The 17900-nt window shown below is 36.0% G+C and overlaps 1 protein-coding gene across 1 annotated transcript in view; it reads right to left on the bottom strand.

Moving 5' to 3' along the window:
• Nucleotides 1-17900, bottom strand: part of LOC127519353 (NALCN channel auxiliary factor 1) — a 147983-nt gene that overhangs the window by 4417 nt on the left and 125666 nt on the right. Inside the window, exon 2 of the mRNA XM_051906996.1 lies at nucleotides 4858-5029. Coding sequence (XP_051762956.1) covers nucleotides 4858-5029 — 172 coding nt within the window. The remainder of the gene's footprint in view (nucleotides 1-4857; nucleotides 5030-17900) is intronic.

The following is a 17900-nucleotide window of genomic DNA, read 5'->3' as shown; positions in this document are numbered from 1 at the left end:
TGACCATTGAGTAAAAAGTAACAAGTGCACACATCTTAATAATTACTTTTTTGAGAATCTTTTTTCAAGGTAACATTTTTTTTTCTTTACAAATAACAAATTATTATTAACTGTGAGTGTACACATCTTAATGATTATTTACAGGAAATGTTTTAAATTCTATTTTTCATGTTTTTTCATGAATTGTTAATTCATAAATGTCATTACGGTTTTGAGATGTCACACCAGATGACATTTTACATCCTGAACTAACCTCATCTTGCCGTAAAAAGGTAAAAATTCTGATATTTTAGGAGATTTATTGACCTTGACACAAAGTCATGAGCGTCTGCAGGGGTCCTCTTTGATATTTTTCCATGTTGGTTACACCACATGACATTGCCTTTCATAAATAGGTAAAATAATCTGATATTTTAGGAGATATATTGACCTTGACACAAAGTCATGAGGGTCTGCAGGGGTCCTCTTTGATATTTTTCCATGTTGGTTACACCACATGACATTGCCTGGTCATAAAAAGGTCAAATTATCTGATATTTTAAGAAACTTATTGGCCTTGACACAATCATGCGGGGGTCCTCCCTATGATATCAGTGCCTGTTTTTTTATATTATCATTATTCTCTCATGTTTCTGCATGTTAGTTGGATCACATGGCTTTGTTGATCACACCACATGACTTTGATTTGGTGGGGGAAAAAAAGAAAAAGTTTTTATATATTAATCAATTGGTAAGAGCAATTTTTTCTTCTAAAAAATGTCTTGGAATCAGAAGTTGAAAGTTTCATTTCAGACAATTATGATATTAGAGTCAGGTCTGATTAATAAGCAGTGAAGTATTATTGTAAAAATATTATTTTTCTAAGAGGATTATGGAAAACAAATTTAATAAGGCATTTTACTTCATAATGACATCAGAATGTGTCATGCCTGACATTGTTTACTGTATGCCCCCTAAAAAAAAAGATCAAAATGAAATTAAAAACATGCTAATAATAGAAGAAGTGTAGTCAGGTCATTGTATGCATGAATACAGTCATAATTTACTGTATATGTAGTTCTGAATAAATCCTTTTTTGAATAGTTCACATTCTTCAAAATATCTCCTTTCATTTCTTACAGAAAAAAACAACAACAGCACACAGTTTTGGAATGGCATAAGGGTGAGTAAACTGACACAATTTTTATTTTTTGGTGAACTGTTCCTTTAATATGGTTCATTATACTGTATACTTTTCCACTTGACCTCTCCACACATACATCATTCATGACAGGTGTTTATTGTCATGTTGTGATGATGATGAAGTTTAGCACTGTGAGACGAGTCCGTGTTAAGTGGGGATACTCAAAGCAATTAAAGGGCAGGTAATTACAGCCTGACCACTCAGCCAGTCTGTGTGGTTCTGCTCTCAATCCCCCATTTATCATCAATCTGTCTCATTATAGCACAAGCCTGCAGGCCATTGGGAGGCCAAAGCACTCATTCACATGCACCACTCAGCATGCCTCTGGGATTAGGAGAGGAGCATATCCTGACAAACAGCGTTTGTGTATACAAGCCCTATAGTTCTCAACATTCACAGCAGAGAAAGCCTATTTCATGCCCTCTGTATTCACAGCCTACTCATGATCGGCATAATTATTCAAATCAAATGGAGGATAATATAAAGATAAAGTATTTATTGTATCCACTGAGTCAACTCAAATTTTGTGCAAATAGGATATGATCATGCTCATTCATCCAATGAGAGTGTAAAGCAGAAACATGGAAAAATTGAAGTTCCTGTTTTAGCCACATGGTGGCAACAGAGACCAAGTGTTTAATAAAATCAACAACGCCAATGGAAAATACTGCCAGTTCAGGCAGTTGATGGAGGTCCAAATCCAATGTTTGCGTAACATCCTGTCTAGTGTGATGGCTTCATTTGGTAGTTCCTTGAAACATAAATATACCCTTTACTGTCTATGATATATCCCACAGTTCTGAGTGTGTGGTTGGGTGGAAAAAAATTGTAATTTTGGCTTTTTTTTTCTCCCAATTTATGACTCAGTTTCTACTGAGAAATAAGCATTGTAGTCATTTGTAGTCTCCAAAGTTCACCTGAATTTGTTCTACATCATCTGGCATGACATTTTGGTTAATTGGAAGCTAGTCTGAAATCAGTTTCTTTAAAAGGTGACCTCATACCAGAAAACACTATCTACTTCAATGATATTGGAAATGCCTGCTGATATTGCTGTACTCCTCTCATATATATATATATATATATATATATATATATATATATATATATATTTATAAAATGGTTCCTGTCCTTGATTCTGATTGGTCAAAAGCTGTGTTTTATTCACGATAAAACACGGCTATGACCGCTTCACCCAGCGGTTCTGTGTATCATTACACAACACCCTTAGCAAGCACTCTTAGCAACTTAAACTGTATGTTCTCAATTGATATTGTTCATTGAAGCTTAATGTATTATGTAGAAGAGTATTGTGAGAAAAAGATCGAGTGAGTGAGTTTATCACCTGCATTCAGATTTAGCATTTTCCTTCAGGTCAGTCCTATGTTCATAATGAAAAATCTGTTTAAATGTCCGATGTATTATCTTGTCCTTTTAACAGTTAAGGGGTTTTCCCGTGACTGACAGTCGCTAGTCAAAGCATTTGTCAGTTGCGTCTTGTTCCATGTTCAGGGCTCAACATTTCACTAGCATTTGTGCCTGAAAATAACTGCATGCGACTGTGAAAAAATATTTAGGCGCACTGGTGCGAGTGACCTGATCGATTCTCATGAATAGATCTACAATCGGAATAAAAAGTACAACTCCCAAAATGCATCTAAACTTAACAACATGTTATGTTTCATACTGCAATCGGCTGCTTCTCATGCCTTAATTCAAAGACTTTGCTTCAGTCAGCAGAGCCAGAGCAAAAGACATGTGCTCGGACTACACTCCAAAGATTGTTTACAAGGTGCAACCGGTGTGACGCAGCCACGCGCACTTACCAGACCGTCTCATGCTGCTGTTTCTTTGCAGTCAAATTAATTGTAAACACTACATTTGGATTATCGTAATCAATGTCGGAAATTAATGGCGGCTTGGGGCAAAAATGCCTCCAAAAATTGATTAATAAAAACACATGCACCGTTTTGAATGCCCGTGCGCATATTACTTTCACTTTTGAAGTAGAGGCAATTCGGAGGCAGCAATTGCTTGAATGGTGGGTGGGTTCATTATTATCCTTAATGAAAAACACAACAACAAAACAGTACAATGACAAACTCGCTTAAATATGCGCTTTTACATTTTTCTTTTCAACCAAATGATTTGCTTTTCAATCCCTCGTCTTGTCATTCAGAAAAGTGAGGCGAAATGGGCGAAGTGAGGTGAAATCTGACTCCTGCTGCTGATCTGTGCTGTGACTCTCGTTTGGCTCACTGAATTGAGCAGACGCGTTCAGTTTTTAACTGTAGTGTCTATTTTCTAACTAAACTAAATGATTATTATTACTATAAAAAAAATCAAAACGACAGTGGGGGCGGTGCTGCGGTCATGGTGGGCAATTGATATAACCGGTGTTGCTGCTGAACACCGGTAACACAGTCGATCTCAGCAAGCCTAATATCCGTAAGTTAAGTACTATCACACGAGTATACTCCTGTTTCTCCGAGTATTGGCATGATTGCAAATGTGATACCAATAAACAAGCTAATATTAAGTTACAAAATTTTAGCCACAGTACTGTCTGTTTTTGCTCGATTGTTTTTCTCCAAGCAAACGTTGATTCCTGAATGAATCTGCATTTTGAACGACTGAATGAATGACTCACACATTAAGATTTACCGCCACCTACTGGCTGTTTTATTTTCATATTTACACATTACATAGACTGTTTTTACTTAAAATATTAAACTTTTAAAGATTCTTTTTTTTTTTTTTTTTACAGATTTCTAAATTAAAAAAATTATATTTAAAAACATTCGTACAACATTATTTACCAATGAGCTGCATTGAGCAGTCTATGTAAATGTCTAAATAATACCACTTGCAGATGGAGCTTCTGTGCCACTTCTGCAGTGCAAAGATGGATTTTTTGATGATTTCTTTTGATTGGTAACAGTCTGATTGGGTCTTATTGTTGTAACTGGATTTATTGTTTAACATTTAAAAACAAATTTTCTATTTTAATTGAAGAAATTGATTAAATATGATGCATACATTTAATAAGATTAGAAAAATTGCTCTTATAATGGTACAAATGCCCCAGGAAATTAATTTAAAGGGGCAGATATCGCCCTGTAATAATGTATGTTATAGATCAGAAAGTGCTCCTAAATTTTTGACTGTGCTCCTAATTTGTTTCTATTAGGAGCACAAGTGCTCCTAAAGAAAAATGTTACCGTAGAGCCCTGCATGTTCACAACAATTCAGTCTTTTCAATGTAAAAGTCTTCGCTACTGACTGACACACTCTTAAAGACATTCTTTGCTGCCATCTAATGGCGTAATAATGTAACTTCTGTTGCTGTTCACGGTCAGGGACTATTTTTTTCCGGCGGAAGGAAGGCTTTTAGTAAGAGTTTACTTCACGAAAGTTGCATTGTTACATATTTTTGCCTTTAATATTTGTATTGTGTGGTAACGTAACCGTTTTATAAAAGCAATAAGGTACTCGAGGCTAGTGCTGTATCGTGAATAAGTCACGGCTGAAGGGCACAGCCTCTCGTACCATATTGCTTACATATATAAACATTCTGTTTTAAAGTTACAATAAAATCAGCTAATAGTTTAGTTCTTTCAAGAAGAGGAAACCACTGATGATGTGTTTGTATGAGAAAAGGTCAAACTGCCCACCTGTGCATATAAAACTGGGGCTTCCACCATAGATGAGTTCATCATTGTCAGGCAATATGAAAGGACACCTCTGCTGGACCTCCAGGCAGTACTTCCTGCAGGGGATCCTGTTGCTGCAGTGCATCTGTGTGGTGTGGAAGAACTGGGCACAGAGCCAGTGTTTGTAGACAGTCTGTGCAGAGAGAAAAGTACAGAAGGGGAGCTGTTAGTGCTTGAGCCCGGGTGTCCATTGCAATTGATTACATCATCAGTACCACGGTAACAGTCATCGCTTAAGCTCTCCCACCTTTGTATCTTGGCAACCTTGCAGCCCTTGTCATTTCTTTGTGTCACTTACAGAGTCAAAACATCTCTCTACATTGTTTTGTTTTATGTTGTATTATGTATATAACATCACTGACCAACAGTAAGGCAGACAACCTCGTTTAGAAACACCATGCTATCCACACTGCTTATATATAGTTCCTACTTTTCTTTCGTCAAAGAAATTTTAAGACAAAGTTGGTACTACAGTGTGAAGTTTATTTTTCCCAGCTTAATATACAAATAAATGTCTAAGTAAATCACTCATAGGTTGATTTCACTGTGTAAACACTATGTCCCTGCATTGTGATCAAAACGCTTTTTTTCCTCCCTCTTTTTTTTTTTTTTAACTCATATTTTCCCACTCATATTAATTTCTTTGGAATGCCAGAGGAAGACGTTATCTGAACATATTGTTTGCCAAGCCATGTTGGCATATAGGCTATATATATATATATATATACACACACACACACACACACACATATATATATATATCAACGTGATCTCATGAGAATACGTGTGTATTTTTACGTAAATTGTGGTTCTACCACACGTACATTTACTTACGTTTTCATACACACAAAAACGTACAACATTGACGTATTTAGAGGACTAAAACGTAAAAATACGTACGTATTAACAGCAATAAAAACGTAAATCATGTAACGTAAAGTGTGAATGTATATGAATTCCCATGTATTAATATTAAAATCGTGGCTTTATTGATTTAATGTTGTTTTTAGTCGAATTTATTGAAAGCAGTTTACTCATCTACTTAATACGAAATAACAATTCTGTTTGTGACTTGTGCTGCTCGTTTCGGAGGATTGCATAATGTTAAACAAGACTACAATTTAAAACCTTATGAATAAATTTTCTGTAATTGTTTAACCATTTTGTAATATTTAGTTTGTTTGCTGTGCGACACAGAAGGCGTTTTCTCCTGCAGCGACTGACAATACAACCATAAGATACACCACCAAAGCACAACATAAATTCACAAATCACATCAATTTTATTTGTTCGCTGTACTCCCAATCTTTAGAATCCATATGTTTGTAAGGAACAGATCTAAATTCAGCCCTTTATCCATCGATCTTTATTTTGATTCTCAGCAACAGCAACCGCCACAGTCAAAGCTCGCGCTCGTTATGATTCAAATTTGAAAGTAGCGCCACCCTCGAAAAGCGTTACGACATGGTTTACGGCACTGATATCAAACGCTCATTGGTTCTCACCTGCTTCGTCACAGATTGCGACATGCCGTGTTTGAGTGGATTGACATTTGAAATAAGTGTCGCGCCTTCACGGAGAGAAGCCGGATTCATCATATTTTCATGGATTAATAAATTAAATTCTGCTCTGTACCCTATAAAAAACTATTACCGCCAGAGAAGACTGACTGGAACTCATCATCATCATTTGAACTACTTTTGGTACCACTTTTGACATTTTCGCAAAAAAAAAAAAAAAATTATTGTGATTACGCTTGTTTGTCTGTCACTCTTTTATTTATATTAGTAGGTAGTTTAAAGAAATGGCTATGGGTAGGTTTAGGGGTAGGTGTAGGATTAGTGGCTCAAAATATCGTTTTAATGTTATATTTTTACTAAAATTGTCATTTTCCTACACATTTCTGCCCATTATGTTTTATTCTTTTAACATTCTGTATAAAATGGGTAGGTTTTTAGGTTCGGGATGGGGTTTAGGGATCTTACATTTATCTACAAAACGATAAAAGGGAAATTATACATATATCTTTGAGACATGATAAGATTCGTAAATATTTTACGTTTTTTTCGCTGTAAAAACGTAAGTATTTTTACGTTTTAGTGCCATAATTACGTCAATATTGTACGTTTTAGCACCTTTCTAAACGTACAAAAATGTACGTTTTGTGTCTTTGAAAGTTACGTATTAATACCTACGTATTAACAATGAGACCAGGCTGATATATATATATATATATATATATAACCCGAGTCTGGGTATATAAACAGCTTTTCAGGGGTGAAATAAGCTTTTGTAGGACTTATCTGAGGACAATTTATATTAATGACTTTGTTCATTGTTCCAGCGACATTCACAAAATACTTTTCGCCGATGATACAAACCTGTTTATATCTCATAAAAATATGGACCAACTGGAAAAATGTCTAAATGAGCAATTGGCAAAGCTCAACATATGATTCAAATGCAACAAACTGTCTTTAAATATTAGCAAAACCTCTTATATTGTCTTCAGTCCAAACAGACGTGATGACATAAATTATAATATAAATATAATGATAGATGACAGAGCTATCCAAAAAGTAGACTCGACAAAATTTCTAGGAATTTTTATAGATCATTCTCTAAACTTTAAAAAGCACATTGACGAGCTTGTTAAAAAATTATCCAAAATTGTCGGTTATCTGCTTCCATTTGAAGCGTTGTTGACATTGTACAGATCTCTGTTTGAGCCTTACCTGAATTATTGTAATGTGATATGGAACAACACATATCCTACTTACACTGCAAGACTTCAGGTAATACAAAAGAAAGCCTTAAGAGCAATTACCTGGTCCATGCCAAATTCCCCGACAAATTCTCTCTTCCATAGATATGGTCTTCTAAAGCTTCCTGAAAGTAACTTTTATCATAATGCTTGTATAATGTATAGCGCTGTTCACAAATTAAACAGCAGATTGTGCGAACTTATTCCACTATACTCATCTTCGCACCAACATGATACAAGGAAAAAGTCTCTTTTAAAAGGGAAAATCAGGAACTTAAAATGTACTAGTTTCAGTGTCTGCTATAGAGGACTACAAATATGGAATGAGTTAGACAATGATATTAAACTGCCTCATTATCCATATTTAAAAGAAATTTAAAATGTAAGCTGCTGGAAAATTATAGTATATGACTGATATCGCGGCTGAGGTTCTACCTTCATTGTATTTCTCCTTGTATATGTGGCAGGGAAGTATGCAGTGCTTACATGATGTAATGATGTGTAAACTGCATATAAAAATGTTATATTACTGTACTAGACCTATACAAAAATCATGACCCTTTATTCTTATTCTTTTTATTTATTTTTTTATTTTTTTATTTTTATTTTTTATTCTTGGACCCCGGCCATAAGCTGTATAGCTTCTTAGGGTGTCCATTTTCCACAGTGTCTGAAATAATATCTGCACTTATGCGCATGTAAATGTTGAATATTATATATAGTTGTGCTATATGTGCATGTGTGTATATGTGTATGTGTAAACATGTACAGATGAAGTGGAAATAAATTGAATTGAATTGAATTGAATTGAACTGAACATTGAGATGCACTTGAGTCAGCATTATATTTGAACAATAATAGAGACAAAATCAAACACTGGACGGCCTTATTACACATCAAAGATCTCTAACTTTCGCAGTTTTTGCAAGAACCGCTCTCTTAGACAGGAAGAGACTATCTGTTTGACACGTACAACGACTGACCACAATTTGGATTGTTTTTTTGTTTTTTTGTGACGTTTAAGTGCAGAGAAGCCTGAAATCACAACAGTGACAAAATGTGGAAAAAAAAGTCATTCAAATGCTCTGTTACAAAATCCAGTGAGCTGCCTTGCTGTTTACCGCCTATTTAGGGAGCTGTCTTTTAAGGCACCAAATTAACTCACATGGAACCTCATGTGTGATTGATTTGGAGCACTTTTACATGAAGGAAACACTACAAACACAAAGCACACTGGAGACATGGCTAAAGTCCCTTTAAGGCAAGTCATTTCACTCCGCGGCCATCTTTGAAACGCCTCTTGAGCAGCTATTTCAGTCATGCAGATACAGCTCCTATCTCTTTGAATGGGAAAATATCAAATTTTCCATCTCGTGATGACTTTACCAACTGGCGATTGGCTGTTTTATTTAGAAGGCAGGACTTATACCGCCATTTTGCATGTTGCTTTGTATATCTACAGTCTTTGGACATGGCTTAACAGTTAGCTTTTATCATGTTGCTAAGCTAATATAATACTATAAAGTTGCGATGAAACAAAAGTAATGACCAGTGTTATTGTAGTATCACTGATATTCTTTTTTTTTGTTTTTTTGTAATATTTTGAATTCCTGTTGGCATTTTAGTTAAAGTTTTAGTAATTTTGTTGTGTTTGTCATTTTGCCCGAACCCGGGCCCGCATGGGAGTCGAACGCTCTAACAAGGAGGCTAAAGGCTGCAACCTCTAGCATCAGTCGCTAGAGCATCTCTTGAGATCAGGAGAGTGAGGTTTACACGCACAGCGACTACTAGCCTACGCGTATATAACAGACATAGGCTAGTAAGAGCTGTGCGTGTTAACCCTAACTCCCACAGGTGCGAACTGGAGGGGCCTATATATATATATATATATATATATATATATATATATATATATATTAGGCCAGCATGGCTTGGCAAGTGATATTATATGTGTACGTGTTTCTCAGATTATAGTTGCGTCTGTGTTGACTCGCACCTGATGAGCATCAGCTCTGCTTATTTGCTACCCAATGCTAATTTGCGCTGTTCTTGGTAGATTGCGCTGGTCATTATGTAAATGATTTGACTGCATCTGTGATCTTTATTTTGCACGTCAGCAGTAGATCACGTGCAAAACTTGCCACTCCCATCGGCGCATTTGTGGAATTGCGCTCCAATGCAAATTTGCCTCGTTTAGTAAATCTGGCCCAAGGAGTGTTCAAGAAACCTGTTTATTACCTGTTTTGTGACACTAGCACAGAATTGTCAGCTTTACATTAAACATAATTGAGAAATTATGATATTATGAAACAAAATATTCCTCTTAGATTATGTAAAGATTAGAGCCCTTTTGTAGTAGGGGTGCAACAGGGCTCTGTTTATGGACCATTACACATTTGTAACATCACAGCAGGCATTACATTGTATAAATAACCATGTAAACAAGCAAAGTTTTGTTTAACACCAAAATACCCACTTTTCCCACACAGACAAACATTTATGTGCCCAATCAAACGAGAGGAAAAAAGATATCAAACCAAAACCATTTGCTTTGACAGTTTCCTTAATGTACAACATAATATCCTACCCACCCAGTGTTAAAAGACTGAATGAATGGACCGTAATGCATTAACAGTACTTGTATGAAAGACTGAGGAGACACTCTGGCAAGTTTTCCAGCAGCCATTAGTTACAGCTGAGCCAGCACATGACATCATATTCTCTTGCTCATCAGGAGCATAACGGAATGATTCTGTACTTGTCTCATTTTACAGAAACATAGTGAAACAGGTCCAAACAAACAAAACACTTTTCTTTCCCGCATCACATATCACACCCTTTCTGCGAACACGCAACAGACCTGTAGCCGCAATACGCAGCTGTCAGCCTGCAGAAGAGCGCAGGCAAGTCCTCTACTCCATCTACAACAACAGCTCAAGCAATTATAAGTGCAATGAATCACTGTCTTTGCCTTAAGCACAGCGCCTTGCCAGCACACAGCTGTACATCATGTCACGTCGCCATCTCCAATAAAATATTTATGTGGTGTCACTCGTGTAAACTCTTTAAAAAGCACATTTCCTTCCTCAGCCTTGATCCTCTACTGCTTTGGTTCGCCTGTAAGTGCTTATTAGATTTGCAGAGAGCAAACCTCTCAGCGGGCGTTTGCTAATGCCTGTTCATATAATGAATCCCTCCTGAGACAGAGGTAAAGCAGACGTTTGTGGAGGATGACAGATCACAGAGAGGGGTAAGACCGCAGCTTCCTGTCTCCTCCCCGGGCCATTTCAGGCAGGCCTGATTGACATGCAAGGCAAACAGCTTTTCAGAGGTGAAATAAGCTTTTGTAGGAGTTATCTGAGGACATTGAGATGCACTTGAGTCAGCATTATATTTGAAGAATAACAGAGACAGAACAAAACACTAGATGACCTTATTACACATCAAAGATCTCTAACTTTCGCAGTTTTTGCAAGAACCACTCTCTTAGACAGGAAGAGACTATCTGACAAGTACAACGACTGAGCACTTTTTTTTTTTTTTTGTAATATTTTGAATTCCATTTCCATTTTAGTTAAAGTTTTAGTAATTTTGTTGTGGTTGTCTTTTTTATTAGATACTGTTTGTTTTAAATATGTCTATATATATTTTTATTTAATTATTTTTATTTCAGTTGTAGATTTAGTTATTTTAGTACATCAAGTTAAACTAAATAAAATGAGAAATGTTGAGGTCTACTACAAGGTCAAACATTTCGAATTGATCACAACAGAAGAAATATGAATTTTTGATTCATACAAGCATTAATAAGCATAAAAATACTTTGCAAACAAAAAATATTTCATACATTGTAATTGTAAATATATACATTTATTTATTGAAAGAATTTCTTAAAAAAATATTTTTATAATCAACATTTCTCCTGACCTGAATGGATTCTGAAAATGCTGCCATTACATCCATTTGATAACTTGGAGGAAATGCAAATGTTTTCCACAATGATACCAGTCTTTCCACAGTACTGAAGACAAATATCATACCTGCACAATGCCCCTATCTGTATTAGCATGCATACTCTGTGATAAACACTAATGCCTTCTAATAATGTGACAGAGAAATCCAATCCAATCTTACTTAACTGTATTATACTGGTTTTTTTTTATACTGAATAATTACTGACAAAAATAAAGCTTACTTAAGAAATACTTGTAAGCAAAATGCCACTGTTTTAATTTAATTAGTTAATATTTATATTAATATTATAATCAATTTTATGACTAAAGGAGCAGTTTTGGCAACTATCCTCAAATTTCACTGGTAATGGTCTCGGTATCGTGACAACCTTACGTTGGGTTCACATAGAACACTTTTTTTCCTGTTAAAAATGTGAGACTTGAGTCAGTGAAATAAAAAAGCGCAAGTTCTAGAGATGCGTTTTTGTAAAAGTTAAACTTCCTTTAACTTGAGCACCACAATTTTAAAATGTGCGAGATGCTGCAAAAGACGCGAGGTGTGAGCGCAATGGTTAATGGCATCCATCTAGCCCGTTTACATTGAAAAACAATACAAACGTACCACAGTGGAATGGAAAAAATGTGTTCTGTGTGAACAGCCCCTTAGTGATGAATGATGGATTGTGACAGTGGTGGACAGTTAAAAAACAGAAAAAAAGTGTATTAGTGCAGTAAGATGATAGCTTCACACATAGGCCTCAGACAGTCATGCTCACTTAAGATGGGCACACACACGAGCAAGGCCCTGGAGACTGTGAGCGTGGTGACGTGCTGGTGGCATTTGGAGCTGGCACATGATGACATTAATCCAGAGCTCATTTGCAGTGCTACAGTGTGGCAGGCCTGCGCGTACTGACAGAGAGAGAAGCTAACTCCTGCAGATCTGCAGAGGCTGGGTGTTTTACACACATGGAGCCTTCAGTGTGTGAATGTCACATGCTTCATCTGGACTCTTAATCTGTCCAAACAACACTAATATTTCCTATCAAAGTCCTTACATGCTGGAGTTAGGCCTTACCTGATTTAAAACAACAAACCACAACACAGAAGAATAATAAGGCTTTCGTCAGAGATGGAAGATGTTCAGACACAAAATAAGTAAATTATTATTTATTTATCTATACTTACTTAGTTTGTGCATTAGTCACTACCATTCAAAAATTTCAGTATGAATTTTAAATGTTTTTGAAGTCTCTTTTGCCCAACGAGGATGCGTTTAATTAAACATACAGTAAAAGTGTGAAATATTATTACAATTTAAAATAGCTGTTTTCTATTTGAATATATTTTAAAATGTAATTTATTCCCGTGATGAAAAAGCTAAATTTTCAGCATCATTACTCAGTCTTCAATATCATTCTATTATGCTAATTTGATGCTCAAAAAACATATCTTATGATTATCAATAATAAGAATGTCAGCTGTAATGCTTAATGTTTTTGTAAAAACCGTTTGATGATTAGAAAGTACAAAAGAACAGCATTTATTTGAAATAGAAATCTTTTGTAGCATTAAATGTCTTCACTTAACTTTTTTTTACCTGAATAGTTTAACGTTAGCATGTTGCTAAGCTAATGCAATATGCATAAATATACATAATACACATAAATATTTGGTACAAAAGCCCATATTTAAGAACTACTTTTACTTATACTATCCATTATTGAATAAAATAATGTGATAGAGAAATCCAATCCAGTCTTAATTTACTGTATTATACTGTTTTTTTTTTTGTTGTTTTTTTTATTAATTTATACTATTATAATTATTATTACAATTATTATAATTAATTTTATGAATAAAGCAGCAGTTTTGGTAACTATCCTGAAATTTCACTGGTAATGGTCTTGGTATCGTGACAAGGTGGTATATTTGCCCACCATCTTGGATGGATTCTTTAAAATTTGATGTGAAATGTTAAAGTTCAGACTTTGATTGTTGGTATTTTAGCCAAAAATGAGTAAAATTTGTGATAATATTAACAAGAGGGACACACAAGATGAAATTTAAGCCAAATTCTCAAGTTGCTTTCTCAATTTGATATCTATTTCTAAAGAATTGCCATTAGTGATTTTTCTTTTCCAGGAGAAGACAGAACAAATACACCCAGCTCATAAAAAATAAATAAATACATAAAAATCTTATTCCTTTGTAAAATTTTATGGGCCAACACCTTTCAATATTCCCAAAACCTCTCACGGCTGGTGAATTTTTTTTTATTTTTTATTGCAGTGTGAGTTCAGCATGACCCCCTGAATCTCTGCTGTCCAGCACTCCATTAGAGATGTGATGAGGGGTGAGTCCTCTCAGATGAGTATAAATGCATTATCACTGCTAAACACAACCTGAGCGACGGGGTGAGCTGCATCACAGACGTACAGTCTCTGTTGAATGCCGCTGAAGGACGTTGCACTAAAAGGGCCATTTATGTTTGTAATAGCTGGTTAAATCTGCACCGCCGGCTTCTATAAACTCTGAATATTATGACCTGAATATTTGCCTCAATTTACTGCTATCTAAATGGCTAATATAATTAATTAAAAAAACTAAAAAATTAATCAGTCAATTAATCTAATGTCACAGAACTCATTTGTTCGACAGCATAATATGTAATCATTTTCTTCAGTCTTCTATCAACCCATCCGTTCATCCATCTATTTGTCTTTTTCATCCATTTATTCCTACTTCAAACGTTGCAGGGACTGGCCAGCAGATGGAGCCAGCATGCTGAGGTGAACCATTGCAGATTCCCTCACTCAGCAGTAACTCATTCACTATGAGATATATAATACCTGGAGAGAGCTACAGTATCTATTAGCATTACCATTAATATCAATGACGCAAAGTCAGAGAACCACAGAAGTAGGTCATTTGAAATACGCCATCTTTACTCATAGGCATTCACTTCTGCAGCCAGGTTGTTTTGAGCCAATCACCTGAGACTAAATGACAACTAATAAAATGATGTAGTAGAGCAGCCAAAACATCTGTGCACAGATGTGCCATATCCCTGAGCTCCAAAAGCCCATTTTTTGGCTACTTTCAGCATGATGATTAAAGCTGAGGTGAGCCAGATCCTCTGCATCCCCTTGTGTGGAAAATGCTCACTATCAGTGGTGGTGATTCTGATTCATTCCTGTGACTGAAATCTTTTGATTCTGTTCTCCGAAAAGATTCAGATTTGTCCACTGATTCGTTTCTGTAGGTTATATCATGACCACTGTGGTGAACGTGATTTCAAACTGTTCCTGTTGATCCTGGAACAACATTCCAATCAACCAATCGGATTTAAGCAAAAAGTTTACAGTTTTTGTCAAGTTTAGGTTTGCAACCAGGGTTAGGTGCTTCTACATCAGTGTTGTTTACCTATCAATTCCCTCTGATTTTAGGGATAAGTTATGGGTAGGGCTAGGTTTAGGGGTAGGGATAGGGCTACATTTTCAGCAAGGAATGTTGTTCCAGGATCAACAAAATATACTTGGCAAAATCAAAGTGGATGTGGGGTACCAGTGAGTGACTTTTTGTGAGTTATGAAAGTCAGTGAATTAACTGATTCATTCAAAAGAGTCATTTGTGACTGCTAAATTAGTCTTAGCTTCCTTTTTTTCTTTAAATTGTCTATAGATCTGTTAATAGGTTAGTTCACCCAAAAATGAAAATTTTGTCATTTATTACTCACCCTCATGTCATTCCACACCCGTAAGACCTTTGTTCATCTTCGGAAAAACAAATTAAGATATTTTTGATAAAATCCGATAGCTCAGTGGTACTAAATAACAGTTGATATAATATATAGGCTACATGGGTGTGTTTATTCAGTAAGTCTAACCTATGATATGCTCCTTCACAGCCTGCACTCAAATGCTGCTTTTTTTTCTGTACCAAAGCAGTTATTCGCTCTGTGAAGGAAAAATTAGTCATTGTATCAAAGTGAACAAGAAGGATTCGTTCAGGACCAAGACTAAAAATGCAAGCGCAAACCTCACTTCTAAATCTAGGCGTGATGGGGAAAACAGGGCAGTAACGCAGACGGAATCAAGGGCAGTTTCTGATGCAGGCTTCGTCACTTTTTCGCTCCCAGGCTGCAGCAGACAGAGGATGGTGTGATCTCATTAGTATGAAGAGCGGAGGGAGTGTTGGCAGAGGAGCTCTGAGAATCAGCCGACTCCTATACTGTCTCTGCCCTACTTACCTAAACCCTCAGTTGCCTGCACTGGGACCCGCCTGAACCCGCTACATCTAACACTGCTTCTGCTCACATGATAAATGACCACGACGCCTCGGACGGAACACCATGTGAGGAGGCGAGAGAGAGAGAGAGAGAGAGAGAGAGAGAGAGAGAGAGAGGAACATTTCCATCTTACATAAGCAGGCTTTGCCCTTCCTTTTCATACGGTGTTTTTATCTCTCACTACAATGGAGACTGAGATCACTAGTGGAAATTCTTCTATTTTCTAAAAATTTAATTTAAATTACATGAAAATTAAATATGAATGTCATAATGTCTTAATAATTGGATTGTCTTTTACTTTACAACAGCAGCAATCAAGCTATACAAGTTTGTGTAAAACAGTGCTGTTGTTAACTACAACTATTAAATAATTATATATATATATATATATAAAGAGGACAAAAGCACAACAAAATTACTAAATAAAAACTTAAAATTAAGTTTAAAAAAAAATGTAAAAATAAAGCTAATTCAAATGAATTATACATACTATAATAATATAAAAAAACTATTCTTTCACTTTTTCTTTCGCTCTTTCTTTCGCCTCCTCCTAATCATTCTTCCTTTTCACTTGTCGCTTTTAATCTGACAGTGTGTGTTTAACTTTCCATTCTCGGGCATTAGCCAAGCTGTCCTGGAGGACTGCATTATTCCATTATGAGTAGGCTAATAACATTGTAATTGACGAAAGGCCTTTCTGCAGTCTCAGTATTGGTTTTTAAAAGCCTCCATTGCTCTGTCAGTGCCTTGCCTTTGATGTTTTATTTGCCTCTTCCTCTGAAGCCCTGACCAGAAGACACGGCTCAAGCCTTGTGTTAAACTCTCTCCACCTCATTCGCTCACTCTTCCTCTGACAACTGTCAGGTCCTCTGGCAAAAATCCCCCAGCAGTTAAAGCGAAGGTCAGACAGGATCAGAGGTAGAACTAGCCACAGGAGTTCTCAGCATCATGTCAAATAACAATTAGCTTTTTCAACATGACTCACGTTTTACTATAGTGATTTACTCTCTATAATGCACCACTGCGACTGGATCATTGAGTCAGTGAGTTGAATTTGACAACAAGGAGCCAGATTCATGAAAATCGTCTTAAGAAAGAAGTTAAGATTAATTCTAAGGTGTTTGTAAGAATGTTCCAACCCAAGAAGTGCAATTCTACGGCGGTTCTTGCTGTAGACTTGCTAAAACGCTTCAAATGGTAATATGTATTATATGTAGTAATGCTTAATATTTGAAACAACCCAATAAATTCATTAAACATATTACTTTTGGTGATTTAAGGCAAGTTGAGGTTATCCTAGGTTTAAGAGGTTATTTACGATGTTTTATACACTCTAAAAAATGCTGGGTTAAAAACAACCCAAGTTGGGTTGAAAATGGACAAAACCAGCAAATGGGTTGTTTAACCCAGCGGTTGGGTTAAATATTTGCCCAACCTTATTCAACTCAACTATTGGTTAAAAATTTAATGAACCAATGAATCAGTGGTTCAGAGCGCACATCATACGCACATCAGAGCCCCCCCAGTGGTGAACCATTGAAATTTTGAAATGTTTTCGAAACACTTATGACGTAACAAAGCCTCCTTTACTGAAATCACTTGAGTTTGGCAGTTTGACGCTCCAAACCACTGATTTGAAACAAAAGATTTGTAAAGCTTCGAAGCTTCATGAAGCAGTGTTTCAACATCGCCCATCATTAGATATTGTTGAATAAAGTCGTTATTTCGTTTTTAGGCGCACAAAAAGTATTCTCGTCGCACTGTTTTAACTGTTGAACTGTTTTAAATATGTCTTTAGTAGCTTTCTGGGCATCTGAAAGTGTTAATTATCTTGCTGGCAATGGAGGCCTCACTGAGCCATCAGATTTTATGAAAAATATCTTAATTTGTGTTCTGAAGATGAACGAAGGTCTTACGGGTGTGGAACGACATGAGGGTAAGTAATTAATGACATAATTTTCATTTTTGGGTGAACTAACCCTTTAAGGTGTCCTTG

Source organism: Ctenopharyngodon idella, chromosome 9 (genome assembly GCF_019924925.1).
Source record: "Ctenopharyngodon idella isolate HZGC_01 chromosome 9, HZGC01, whole genome shotgun sequence".
NCBI classification, from domain to species: domain Eukaryota; kingdom Metazoa; phylum Chordata; class Actinopteri; order Cypriniformes; family Xenocyprididae; genus Ctenopharyngodon; species Ctenopharyngodon idella.
Note: the sequence above shows the minus strand (reverse complement) of the source record. Positions and strands in the feature narration are given on the sequence as shown.